This window comes from Mustelus asterias, chromosome 5 (assembly GCF_964213995.1).
Source record: "Mustelus asterias chromosome 5, sMusAst1.hap1.1, whole genome shotgun sequence".
In the NCBI taxonomy this organism is placed as follows: Eukaryota; Metazoa; Chordata; class Chondrichthyes; order Carcharhiniformes; family Triakidae; genus Mustelus; species Mustelus asterias.
This window is the reverse complement of record NC_135805.1, coordinates 4,034,433-4,049,022: the sequence shown is the minus strand read 5'-3', so window position 1 is coordinate 4,049,022 and position 14,590 is coordinate 4,034,433. Positions and strand designations below refer to the sequence as shown.

The following is a 14,590-nucleotide window of genomic DNA, read 5'->3' as shown; positions in this document are numbered from 1 at the left end:
AGTTAATGGTAGAGCCTTCAGAATTGCAGAACGAAGATCTAGGGGTCTAAATCTAGATGGCATAGGTTTATGGTGAGAGGGGAGAGATACAAAAGGGTCCAGAGGGGCAGTTTTTTAACGCAGAGGGTGGCGAGTGTCTGTAACAAGCTGCCAGAGGTAGCAGTAGAGGCGGGAACAATTTTGTCTTTTAAAAAGCGTTTAGACAGTTACATGAGTAAGATGGCTATCGGGGGATATGGGCCAAACACGGACAATTGGGACTGGCTTAGTTGTTTAAAAAAAAGGGCGGCATGGACAAGTTGGGCCAAAGGGCCTGTTTCCAAGCTGCAAACCTCTATGACATCAGACAGACACTTGAATTTAGTTTCCCCTTAAAACATTGTAGTCATATATAATGCCAGTAGTTAGTTTTGAGTAGCGCTGATTAACATAAGCTACATAACTCACTTCACCAAACTGGATATGCCAACACATGGACTTGGAATTACAGAAATGACACAAGGCAGCCTTTTATACTCATGCTAGCCGCTTTTCAACTAGAGCAAGGGTTTCCAAACCAGGTTCCGTGGGAGATTTCAGGCCAGCTTGAACTATATAATCTGAAAAAAGGTACAGGCTGCGGAGACAGAGGGGAAAGCTGGGCCTCGGGGAGGGAGCGGGGCCTCGGGGAGTGAACTGGGAGGAGGGTGGGGGAAATGGGACCTCAGTGAGGTAGCAGGGGCCTGAAATTAACACGGAAATCTACGGACAAAGCATAAACATTTTGGTTATGTAGGCTCACAACTTGATAAGAATTTGTACTGCTTTTGATTTAGAAATCACACCAAAAATCAGCATTTCTATAGCACCTTTAATGCAGAAAAGACGCACCTAAATTAGTGTAAACAATTTCTGCAGGGTGTAATGCTCGTCTTTAAGTTTCATAAATTCCTAAGTTGAATCCCAAGGCTCTATAGAATTGAGGTGTTCACAGAATAGAGTTCAGTTTTATCTTGTACTTAGTTGACTTTGGGTTTTCATCTTACCGTGCCCACAATTCAAAAGTTGTAACTAAGGAACAGGAAAAGCAGTTGGCAATTGGCCCATCAAGCTTACTCTGCCGTTGAGTAAGAGCATGGCTGAATCTTCTGTACCCTATCTAACCCACAGACTGCACGTTTGGCTTAATCTCTGGGAATCAAATCTTGTACAAGGCAAGCATACCCTAACTTAGCCAAGAAAACCAAAACTTAACTTTAAGTGTAGTCTCATCAAAATCTAGATCATTGCAGCAAAACTTTAAGTACTCCAAAAAAATGCAACAAAGGCTAAAATACTATTTGCCTTCATAATTATTTGCTGTACCTTCATGATAACCTCCGATGATTCGTGTGCGAGGATATTCAAATCCCTCTGAATACCAAGATTAGTCTCTCGCCTTTTAAAAAAAAAATTCTTCCTACCAAGGTGGATAACGTCATGCTTCCCCATATTAAACTCCATCTGTCACCTTTTCATTCAGTCATTCAAATATTCCATAAACTTTTGCAGCCTCTTTACATTAGACTTTGTTTACTTTTCCAGCTAGCTTTCTAACAGATTGTCAACAGTAGTAATTAATTTAACTTATCACCTTCAGACTCCTGGTTGTTTAATAAAGGCGCTGGTCCCCATATCCTGACTGTACCATCATCTGAAGCGCTAGCCATCATGGACGGGACTTGCGGGTTCCAGCTTACGCAATTTACTGTACGAGTGTGTCCTGTCAGTTCTGCTATTGGCAATTCACTCCGCTTGTGCCAAATATAAACCTTGTGATCTACAAAAAATTTTCCATTAGCATACAAATTACAACATTCTGTTGCAGCCCATCAATTCAATCCATAATTCATAAGCAAATTAATTTAAATGGTAATTTTATAAATTACTGTACTTGTAAATTAGCACTTTTTCATTAAAGGCCCAGACTGAGGGGTCAGGCAGTTGTCTACTTTCTGTTCTCAGTCACTCCCACTCAACCATTTGCGAGGGGCCTTTAGGCAGGTAGATAGGCACCAGTATTAGGTGCAGCTTGGTGCAGGATAACGCGGGTAATTTCTCACACTGTGGAAGATTTTGGTTTCCCCCCTTGTCACCTCCAAAATCAACACACCCGATGCCAGCAAATACAGAGAATTAGGAGATAGGTTGTGGAAGAAGATCTCACCTCACTATGCTGAGAGAGAGATGAGGGGTTGGGGGGGGGGGGGGGGGGGGAATGAGAAAAACATTTTTGTGGAGTGAGTAGTAATGACCTGGAACTCTACCTACAAGGAAGCAGAGACAATTCATGCTTTCAAAAGGAAATTGGATGGGAACTTGAAGGAAATAAATTTGAAGGATAAGAGACAGAGTAGGCAAATGGGACTGATGAGATTGCTTTACCAAAGCCATCATAGACATGATGGGCTGAATGGCCTCCTTCTGCACAATAATGACTCGGGGTCTAGCTGGTTCCCCAAACAGGGAAAGCTTTAAGCTACAAAGAGCTAGGAACAGACTCCAAACTTGCCCCTCTTTGCCCCAAGATTTGGCAAGACCAATGAGGAACTGATGAAATTTATCTCAAATATTTTTAACTCAAAGTTAGCAAAATCTGGTGCTAAATAGAAAAGGTAGACCACAAAATTATATATAGTCACTGCTGAAATTGTGTACAATTCTGGTCGCCGCACCACCGGAAGGATGTTGATGCATTGGAACGGGTGCAGAAATGATTTACCAGGATGTTGCCTGGTTTGGAGGATATGGACTATGAAGAAAGGTTGAACAAACTTGGATTGTTTTCATTGGAGCGTCAGAGGATGAGGGGGGACCTGATAGAGGTTTACAAGGCTCGGGTAGAATGGATAGTCAGAGTCTTTTTCCCAGGGTCGAAGGGTCAATTGCTCGGGGGCATAGGTTGGAAGTGAGAGGGGGGGAAGTTTAAAAGAGATGCAAGGGGAAAGTTTTTCACAGGTGGTGGTGAATGCCTGTAACGTGCTGCCGGAGGTGGTGATGGAAGCAAATTCAATAACATTCAAGAGGCATCTGGATAGATACTGAATACAGTGAGTCTCACAACACCAGGTTAAAGTCCAACAGGTTATTTGGTAGCACAAGCCACAAGCATTCGGAGCACTGCCCCTTCATCAGGTGATGATCAGTGCTCACCTGAAGAGGCAGTGCTCCGAAGGTTTGTGCTACCAAATAAACCTGTTGGACTTTAACCTGGTGTTGTGAGACTTCTTACTGTGCTTACCCCAGTCCAATGCTGGATAGTCAGAGGCTTTTTCCCAGGGCTGAAATGGTTGCCACAAGAGGACACAGGTTTAAGGTGCTGGGGAGTAGGTACAGAGGAGATGTCAGGGGTAAGTTTTTCACTCAGAGGGTGGTGGGTGCGTGGAATGGGCTGCCAGCAACAGTGGTGGACTCGATAGGGTCTTTTAAGAGACTTTTAGATAAGTACATGGAACTTGGTAAGATAGAGGGTTATAGGTAAGCCTAGTAATCGCTAAGGTAGGGACATGTTCGGCACAACTTTGTGGGCTGAAGGGCCTGTATTGTGCTGTAGTTTTTCTATGTTTCTATCTCCACATCATAGATACTGAATAGGCAGGGAATAGAGGGATATGGACCACGAAGATGCAAGAAAATATTAGATGAGAGAGGCATCTGTGTCGGCACAGACTTGGTGGGCTGAAGGGCCTGTTCCTGTGCTGTACTGTTCTTTGAAAAGACTGTTGGAGGTAGGTCCACGTGAAGGAGGAAATACTGTTGATACATGCCTCTGTATTTACTGCAATTTTCTATGGCTCAAGTAAATGGTGGGTTTCTGCTAATAAGATGCCAAGAACGTGGGCATTTAGTGAACATTTCCCCCTCCATCACCCATATCAAACCACCAAGGACAGGCAAACAGAGCCAAGTGGGGTAGCTCTTGCTATCTGTGGACTGAATGAATTTGCTTCTATACTGTAGACATCTATGATGCTGTGTACCCCTGCTTCTTACCTTCACTGCCACTGGCTATAAAGTCTTCATTGTTGCCCCCAAAACATGAATGAATTGTGTAAAATCCTTGTGTGACACCTTGATACTTTCTCACTAAAACACGGTCCTGTAAATCCCATAGATGGACTCCCTGGCAGAGAGAGAGAGAGAGACAGTCAGATGGAATTTTAGGCTTTCTATTGTACAAAGAACAAAACAGCACAGGAACAGGCCCTTCGGCCCTCAAAGCCCGCGCCTCTCCCTGGTCCAAACTAGACCATTCTTTTGTATCCCTCCATTCCCACTCCATTCATATGGCTATCTAGATAAGTCTTAAACGTTCCCAGTGTGTCCGCCTCCACCACCTTGCCTGGCAGCGCATTCCAGGCCCCCACCACCCTCTGTGCAAAATATGTCCTTCTGATATCCGTGTTAAACCTCCCCCCCCCTCACCTTGAACCTATGACCCCTTGTGAACGTCACCACCGACGTGGGAAATAGCTTCCCACCGTTCACCCTATCTATGCCTTTCATAATTTTATACACCTCTATTAGGTCACCCCTCATCCTCCGTCTTTCCAGTGAGAACAACCCCAGTTTAACCAATCTCTCCTCATAACTAAGCCCTTCCATACCAGGCAACATCCTGGTAAACCTTCTCTGCACTCTCTCCAAAGCCTCCATGTCCTTCTGGTAGTGTGGCGACCAGAACTGGGCGCAGTATTCCAAATGCGGCCGAACCAACGTTCTATACAACTGCAACATCAGACCCCAACTTTTATACTCTATGCCACGTCCTATAAAGGCAAGCATGCCATATGCCCTATTCACTACCTTCTCCACCTGTGACGTCACCTTCAAGGATCTGTGGACTTGCACACCCAGGTCCCTCTGCGTATCTACACCCTTTATGGTTCTGCCATTTATCGTATAGCTCCCCCCTACATTAGCTCTACCAAAATGCATCACTTCGCATTTATCTGGATTGAACTCCATCTGCCATTTCTTTGCCCAAATTTCCAGCCTATCTATATCCTTCTGTAGCCTCTGACAATGTTCCTCACTATCTGCAAGTCCAGCCATTTTCGAGTCGTCCGCAAACTTACTGATCACCCCAGTTACACCTTCTTCCAGATCGTTTATATAAATCACAAACAGCAGAGGTCCCAATACAGAGCCCTGCGGAACACCACTAGTCACAGGCATCCAGCCGGAAAAAGACCCTTCCACTACCACCCTCTGTCTTCTGTGACCAAGCCAGTTCTCCACCCATCTAGCCACCTCCCCCTTTATCCCATGAGATCCAACCTTTTGCACCAACCTACCATGAGGGACTTTGTCAAACGCTTTACTAAAGTCTATATAGACGACATCCATGGCCCTTCCCTCGTCAACCATTCTAGTCACTTCTTCAAAAAACTCCACCAGGTTAGTGAGGCATGACCTCCCTCTCACAAAACCATGCTGACCATCGTTAATGAGTTTATTCCCTTCTAAATGCGCATACATCCTATCTCTAAGAATCCTCTCCAACAACTTCCCTACCACGGACGTCAAGCTCACCGGCCTATAATTTCCCAGGTTATCCTTCCTACCCTTCTTAAATAACGGGACCATATTAGCTATCCTCCAATCCTCTGGGACCTCACCTGTGTCCAGTGACGAGACAAAGATTTGCGTCAGAGACCCAGCGATTTCATCTCTCGTCTCCCTGAGCAGTCTTGGATAGATTGCATCAGGCCCTGGGGATTTGTCAGTCTTTATATTCCCTAAAAAACCTAACACTTCCTCCCTTGTAATGGAGATTTTCGCTAACGGGTCAACACTCCCCTCCAAGACACTCCCAGTCAACACATCCCTCTCCTTTGTGAATACCGACGCAAAGTATTCATTTAGGATCTCCCCTACTTCTTTGGGCTCCAAGCATAATTCCTCACTTTTGTCCCCAAGAGGTCCAATTTTTTCCCTGACAACCCTTTTGTTCCTAACGTATGAATAAAATGCCTTGGGATTCTCCTTAATCCTGTCTGCCAAGGACATTTCGTGACCCCTTTTTGCCCTTCTAATTCCTTGTTTGAGTTCTTTCCTACATTCTTTGTACTCCTCCAGAGCTCCCTCCGTTTTTAGTTGCCTGGACCGAACGTACGCCTCTCTTTTCTTTTTGACCAATCCCTCAATTTCCCTGGTTATCCACGGTTCTCGAATCCTACCCTTCTTTTTTACAGGCACATGCCTATCCTGCAGCCCTAACAACTGTTCCTTAAAAGACTCCCACATGCCAGATGTGGATTTACCCTCAAACAACCTCTCCCAATCAACAGCTGCCAATTTCTGCCTAATCCCACTAAAGTTAGCCTTCCCCAATCCAACACCTTACCCTTGGGACACCACTCATCCTTTTCCATCACTATCCTAAAGCTAACAGTTGTGGTCACTATTTGCCACATGTTCCCCTACCGAAACTTTGAAGACCTGACTGGGCTCATTCCCCGGTACTAGGTCCAGTATAGCCCCCTCTCTTGTCAGGCTATCTACATATTGCTCCAAAGAACCTTCCTGTATGCATTTTACAAATTCCTCCCCATTCAGACTCCCAGCTCTACGCGATTTCCAGTCTATACCAGGGAAACTGAAGTCTCCCACTACAACAACCCTATTTTTCCTGCACCTATCCATTATCTCCTGACATATTCATTCTTCCACTTCCCTTGGGCTGTTGGGGGGCCTGTAGTATACCCCCAACATAGTGACTGCGCCCTTCCTGTTTCTGAGCTCCACCCACAGTGACTCTTTACACGACCCCTCTGACTTGTCCTCCCTCTGCACCGCTGTAATATGCTCTCTAACTAATACTGCTACTCCCCCACCTCTTTTGGCCCCTCCTCTGTTTCACCTAAAACACTTGTACCCCGGAATATTCAGTTGCCAGTTCTGTCCCTCTTTCAACCAAGTCTCTGTCACTGCAACCACATCCAAATTCCTCGTAAGCATTAAGGCCCTAAGTTCGTCTGTCTTACTTTATTCTAAATAGCCTTTGAAATAAATACATGTAATTAACATTCAATTGTTCCGGACAATATGAAGTAATGATATCCAGATGGTCGAATATTAATTTAATCGAAGTATCTTCTTGGTTCAGAGAGCAGCTGAAAAGATTCATATTTCTGGTTGACATTAACCCTGTGCGTTATCTTTCCAGATGCAGACAGACCTGCACTTTCCCAGTATCTTTGATTTTGAATATTCTGAATTTATAGCATTTACACAGATAAACACTCCACATTCAGTTATAAAAGCTCAGACCACCGCCGCCCTTAGTACAGTTTGAGTGCTTGCCATTGGCTGACAATTTTTCCATCGGTGGGTTTAACCATTTAATCAAACTGACTCTCTGTGGCCAAGTAGATTTGGGTGTAATCAACTATGATGCACCCATGTCTCTTCCAAATTCTGATATCGTTTGGTTGCGTTCCTAGTCTACAGTCTTTTAAAGGCAGCAATACTTATTTCCACCTGCTACCACATATTTAAGATCTTTTTACCAACATACAAATTAGGAGGCACAGGCCACTTGACCCTTCAAGCTTGCTCCACCATTCAATAAGGCTGATCGGATTGTAACCTCAACTCCATGTTCCCACCTCCCCCAATAACCTTTCATCCCATTGCTCATCAAGAGCTATTTACCTCTGCCTTAAAAATATTCAGACTCTGCTTTCATCGTTTTGAAGGGGTTCCAAAGACCCTCAAACTTCAGGGTAAAAAAATCCTCCTCATCTCCATCTTAAATGAACGACCCCTTATTTTCAAACAGTGACCACTAGTTCTAGATTCTCCACATCCACCCTGTCAATACCCCTCAGGATCTTAAAGGTTTTGATCAAGACACCTCTTACTCTTTTAAACTCTAGTGGATATAAACCTAACCTCGCCAACTTTTCTCCATAAGACAACCCACTCTTTACTAGTATGCGTCTCGTAAACCACCTCCAAACTGTTTCTAATGCACTTACATCTTTCCTTAAGCAGAGCAATACTGCACACAATAATCCAGATGTGGTCTCGCTAGAGCTCTGTATAACTAAAACATGATGTGGAGATGCCGGCGTTGGACTGGGGTAAACACAGTAAGAAGTTTAACAACACCAGGTTAAAGTCCAACAGGTTTATTTGGTAGCAAAAGCCACACAAGCTTGTGTGGCTTTTGCTACCAAATAAACCTGTTGGACTTTAACCTGGTGTTGTTAAACTTCTAACTGAAACATAACCTCCGACTTTTGTATTCAACTCCCTCACAATAAACAATAACATTCTATTCGCTTTTCTAATTACTTGCATACTTGCTGCATCTGCATACTAACCTTTTGTGATTCATGCACAAAGACCCTGAGATCTCTCTGTATCTCCAAGCTCTGCAATCTCTCACCATTTAGATAATATGCTTCTTTTTTATTCTTCCTGCCAAAATGCACAATTTCACGCTTTCCCACATCATACTCCATTTGCCAGGTCTTTTAAAGCAACTACTTTATTTGGCCAAGCTTTGAGTTACCCTCTCATATCCACGTTTTGTTGTACACTCTATGAAACACTGTGGGCTGCTGTTCTACATTAAGTAGTACTGTACAGATGGGCAAACAACAGCTCACAAATTGTGCACAATCCAATCTGCTCTCTATCTCCTTTAACAGGAATAAATAAGCATGGAACCAAAGAATTAAACATTACAAGAATAATAGTCAAAAAAGTTTTAAAATCCCTTTAAAAAAGAGGGAGGTGAAGTGGCTTAAAATAGATTTCTAGATCAGGAGGCACAGGTGGCCTAAAGCATGGCTACCAACAATGAGGCAATGCAAGAGGAACATACAAGAGGTCAGACTCATAACTTGTTTCAGTACTGGAACATATGATTGCAGATTAATGAAGGGAAACATCACATTTTCCATTTAAAACACCTGCAAGTCAGATATAGCAAGTAGATGCAGCATAAAACCAGACTAACAATTCAGTTCAGATCAAGGAATGTAGCTCATTGTGCAAGATTAGCACCATTTATTGCTGAGCCCTTATATGGATTAATTCCCAAGATCCCCAAACATTCACAATTCAGTGTTGCATTAGAAAATGACACAGTAGTCCTCATAAACTCATTTACATGAGGGTAGTACAAACCTTTTTGCAATTATTAAGCCCCCACTTGAATCCATTATTTAATGACCATGAAAGTTTTGCCAGAATTGCAATAGGCTTGATTATTGAACCCTTCATTATCTCAGTACAAATGAAACACTGAATTTTCCGCTGGAATTTTAGCAAGTAATACTAAAATTATATAAATTATTTAGGTCCTTGCATTGGTTTTCTGTGGGAAACCTGAGCTTCTGAAGCATAATCATAAAAATACTTTTTAAAAATTCAACAATTGATTAAAGCAGCTCACTTCAGTCTGGTTTAAATCCTAACATTGGCAAATTGCCTTTTTAAAAAAACTACAAACCAGATGTCTTCTGCCAGAAAATAGCATAAGCCAGCCGTTTCCTGAATCGCCGTCATTCCAGTGTAGTTCAAAGTCAAAAATCTGTAGAAGAATTCTCATTGTTGAAAATCTGTTGAAACTAATGTCCACTGAGCTGTAAGGTGTAGCTGGCTATAGAGAGTTTACACACCATCTTCTTAGATCGCAGGTTTCCACTACTTCAGTCAGTTTCACTCAAATGGATTTTCTTTTTCACAGAGTCACTACGTTGTGGAGTTGTGCAAAATTTAGCCAGATGGCACACTGGCTTTCTGGAGGTTGTAACGTTTAATAAAAGTCATTGAGGACTTCCCTTCCCTATCTTTTTGATCAATGCTGCATTTTGATCATGCGTACATAAGTGGACACCACTGCCAAGCTTTTCTCTTTACATTGAACTGAGAGATGCAGAATCAATTCACCACAATAAGACCCTCAATACTCTCAGGTTACGAAGAATTGTAGAAATGCAGTAATCAGCTTACTGCAATAAGACCCTCAATACTCTCAGGTTACGAAGAGATCCATCATATTGTCACTATATGAGACTGAGCTTCTGAATTCCAAAGCAGACTACAGCAACATCAACCCTTACATCACTAACCGTAGACACCTTTCCATGCCTGAAACAAGAAATCAAGATGACGGAGATGGTGGTCAAGGGTCAAAAGATTCACTTTAACTGTGAAGTAAGTTGAGAGATCATTTGAGGGGATCTGGTTCGTCACTCCCAACAAGTATATTCATCATTGTTCCAAGCCTCTCCATGGGGTGGTCTAAACACGGAGACAGTGTAGAGTCAAACAAGCAGAAATTCAGAGCTATAATCCAAGGTCAAAAAGCTCTCCGGATTCGTCATAAAACTACCAGATGTAGGTCTCCCTCCCGCTCTCAACCCACAATCCGTATTAGCCTTAAAATCTCAACATCACAACTGACCCAAAGCAGCTGAGTCAAGTCTACTTTCAATAAAACAAAGTCCAGCAAATTTTGTCCTAATCAAAAATCAGAATTCTTCAACCTTAGTCAATAAGCTTCTTGTATTAGTTTTAACAAAATTTCAGGTTTCTGATTAAATCAATTGCGTTCTTTACACCATCCTGTGTGTAACAATTTTAAAAAGTCTTAAAGATAGTTGGACCAGGACCTCAAGTCACCATCACCACTTAGTGTCAAAAGAATACAAGCTTAAATCAGTTCTGGTTGATTTGTGCAGACTTTCTACTCACTCTTGAGCGAATCGACTTCTGCCTTTTCTCTTCATCTTCCATTGTCTTCAGTTACATTTTCACCATGCAGAGGGAAACATATTGAGTCTTGTTAAAAATTCAATTCCAAATAGCTGGCTGCTTCTTCAGGTATCCCAGAGAGATCAATGTGCTTGCAGGTAGATATAGCGGAGAGATCTTGCAGTAGAGGTTGGAGGAAAAGCACATAAAAAGACAAAAAAAACACAAAGCTGCCATCAAGTGATAAATGCACCCCTCCCCATTAATCTGATCAGCTTTGTCAGAAGCAAAGACAGCTGGTTTCAGTGCAGTGAACGTAGCGATAATACTGTGGGGAAGTGTCAAGAACTAAGACTAATGTTTCCTGCACAGCCTGTGGTCTTCAATACCAACATTCAATTGGTCATCCGAACAAATGTCCAACATTACCTGGTTTAAGGCTTAGAAGTACAATAAATAAGCTCCATCTGTTCGAATGGAAAGCTGTACAGTATACATTGACAGTACTGCCAATTTCACATCCTTGTATCTGGCAAGCATGCTTTTCCAGACCAAATTTTCCATCAATATATCCCACCTTCCCACACATGAAGTTGGTTCATCGTGATAAACCACCAGAAGTATCTCACTGATGGAAACAAATGTTAAAAAACAAACACTACCATACAAACTAAAAACATCCAGGTTTGATCACTGCTGAATTAGCCTCAATCATAATCAAGTCAGTTCTTCTACTGTTGATTGCTATCCAGCCACCCATGCTGAAAAATGCACTTTGGTGGTGAAGAGTGGCTTGGCTATGATAATTTAAAAAAAACATTCATAGGATTTGGCCATCACTGGCAAAGCCAGCCCTTATTGTCTATCCTGAAATGCTCTCTAGATGGTGGTGGTGAGCTGCCTTGTCAACTGAGCAGCTTGCCAGGCTTTTTCAGAGGACAGCCAAGTCAACCACATTATTGTTGGTCTTGAGTCACACATAGACCAGACTGTGTAAGGCAGCAGGTTTCCTTCCCTAAAGGACACTGGTGAACCAGGTGATTTTTTATGACAAACAATTACTGTAAACCTTTCTTTAAAATCCCAGATTTAATTCATTGAATTAAGTTATTCAGCTGCCAGGTGAGATTAGAACTCCCACATCATTAGTTTATAATCCCTGATAACTATTCCAGCAACAAACACTACATTATAGTTTTTGAAATAATCCCCGCGCCCCAATGTCAAACAAACTTGTTTGATCTCACAGAAAGAATGTCCACTTGACAAGGGGATAGGGAAAATGGGTACCCATAAACCCATCCCTCAGCACCTCGAAGGTAGGAGACCAGGGAAAAGAAAAACGTGCTGTGTATACAAGTTGATTTGTTAACATGTGGGTTTGTGCTGAAAATTTTTCAGTAACAGTTACCTAAATTGCACTCGTATATGTGTATACTTGCATTTATACAGCAACTGATAACACTTGCAAACGGTCAAAGTGCTACATATAATAAAGTACAGGACTTATATAGACAAATTTCCCCTGCAATGAAGGTTTAGAGTGAAGGCCAGGAAAAAGGGAAGAAAAGGTCAGTTATCTCAGGTTAGTCTTGAAAAGGCAGTTTCAGATTCTCACTAGTGAGTGGAACCAGATCACCAACTATCTTAGTTGGGAACTCCATTTAAGATAAAAGTCTAACAACAACATACATTTATATAGCATCTTTAATGTAACAAAGCACCCCAGAGCTTTTCACAGGAATATTAAACAAAATTTAACATTAACATATCATTAGGACAGGTGACCAAATGTTTGGTCAAAGAGGTACATCTTAAGGAGTAACTTAGAGGAAGTGTGATAGAAATGCAGAAATTTGGGAAGGAATTTCAGAACTTAGGGTCTTGGTAATTGAAAGCACAGTCGTCAATGATGGAATGATTAAAATTGAGATTTCAAGAGGCAGAATTAGAGCAGAGCAGAGATCTCAAGGAGCTGTAAGGCTGGAGAGGGCCACAGAGAAAAGGACAAGCTACAGAGAGATTTCAAAATAAAATGAACATTTTAAAAATTCAGACATTGCTTAACTAGGAATCAATGTAGCTGAGCAAACACAAGGGTGATGAGCAAGTGAGACTTGGAGCGAGTTAGGACATAGGGAGTGGAGTTTTGGATTTCCTCAAGTTTGTGGAAAGCAGAACTAAGGATCCTGGACAAGAATGCGTTCAAGAAAGATTTTGAGGTACTAAAGGCATGCTTGACAGTTTCAGAAGATAATCTCGGGCTGGGTTGGTGTCAGCGTCAGCTGATGCTATGGACGTGAAAATAATTGATGGTACAGAACCTGATTGAATGCTCAATGCTGGGTTGGATTTAACACTAAGGTTCAGCCTCATACGGTTGCCAGGGAGAGGGATGAAGACAATGGCAAGGGAGCAGAGCGTGGGACAGGTACTGAAGACAATGGTTTTAACCTTCCCAATATTTAATTTGAGGAAATTGCCAACATCCAGTGCAAGATGTCAGACGAACTGAGTTTATTAACATTGGAGAAATCAGGAGATTTGGAGGTGAGTTAGAGCTAGGTATTGTCAGTGTACAATGGAAACTGATTGTTTTCAGATGTTGTTGTGGAGGCTATTATACGTCATAGAGGTTTACAGCCCATGGAAACAGGCCCTTCGCCCAACTATTCCATGCCATCCTTTTTTTTTAAAAACCACTAAGCTAGTCCCAATTGTCCACATATGGTCCATATCCCTCTATACCCATCGTACCCATGTAACTGTCTAAATGCTTTGTAAAAGACAAAATTGTACCTGCCTCTACTACTACCTCTGGCAGTTTGTTCCAGACACTCACCACCCCCCGCATGAAAAAAATTGCCCCTCTGGACCCTTTTCTATCTCTCTCTTCTCACCTTAAACATATACACTCGAGCATTAGACTCCCCTACCTTTGGGAAAAGATGTTGACTATCTAGCTGATCTATGCCCCTCATTATTTTATAGACCTCTATAAGATTACCCCAAGCCTCCTACACTCCAGAAGAAAAAAGTCCCAATTTATTCAGCCTCTCCTTATAACTTAGATCATCAAGTCCCGGATGCATTCTAGTAAATCTTTTCTGCAATCTTTCTAGTTTAATAATATCCTTTCTATAATAGGGTGATCAGAACTGTACACAGCATTCCAAGGCCTTACTAATGTCTTGTACAACTTCAACAAGACATCCCAACTCCTGTATTCAATGTTCTGACCAATGAAACCAAGCATGCCAAATGCCTTCTTCACCACTCTGTCCACCTGTGACTCCACTTTCAAGGAGCTATGAACCTGTACCCCTAGATCTCTTCGTTCTGTACTCTCCCCAACACCCTACCATTAACTGAGTAAGTCCCGCCCTGGTTCGCTCTACCAAAATGCATCATCTCACATTTATCTAAATTCGAATGCGGATTACAGGGTCAAAGGTAGGGTTCTGAGGAATGTGGAGGAACAGAGAGATCTTGGGGTTCATATCCACAGATCTCTGAAGGTTGCCACTCAAGTGGATAGAGCCATGAACCCATCCCTCAGCACCTCGTACCCATGTTAGCTTTTATTAACAGGGGGTTTGAGTTTAAGAGCCATAGGGTTATGCTGCAACTGTACAGGACCTTGGTGAGACCACATTTGGAATATTGTGTGCAGTTCTGGTCTCACTATAAGAAGAATGTGGAAGCACTGGAAAGAGTGCGAAGGAGATTTACCAGGATGCTGCCTGGTTTGGAGGGTAGGTTTTATGAGGAAAGGTTGAGGGAGCTGGGGCTTTTCTCTTTAGAGTGGAGGAGGTTGAGAGGTGACTTAATAGAGGTTTATAAGATGAGGGGGATA

General features: G+C 42.4%; 1 protein-coding gene across 8 annotated transcripts in view; it reads right to left on the bottom strand.

Annotated features, from left to right (window-relative positions):
• Nucleotides 1-14,590, bottom strand: part of wdr26a (WD repeat domain 26a) — a 173,593-nt gene that overhangs the window by 17,966 nt on the left and 141,037 nt on the right. For 2 of the 8 annotated variants that reach the window (XM_078212131.1, XM_078212127.1), the window contains exons 12-14: nucleotides 10,735-10,779; nucleotides 4,012-4,141; nucleotides 1,613-1,798 (exon numbers count right to left, since the gene is read on the bottom strand). The exons of 2 other annotated variants lie outside the window; for them this stretch is intronic. In XM_078212131.1, coding sequence (XP_078068257.1) covers nucleotides 1,613-1,798; nucleotides 4,012-4,141; nucleotides 10,735-10,779 — 361 coding nt within the window. Of the gene's footprint in view, nucleotides 1-1,612; nucleotides 1,799-4,011; nucleotides 4,142-10,236; nucleotides 10,282-10,734; nucleotides 10,912-14,590 lie in introns of those variants that run through there. 4 more of the 8 variants (XM_078212129.1, XM_078212130.1, XM_078212134.1 and 1 more) reach the window with 3 other exon arrangements.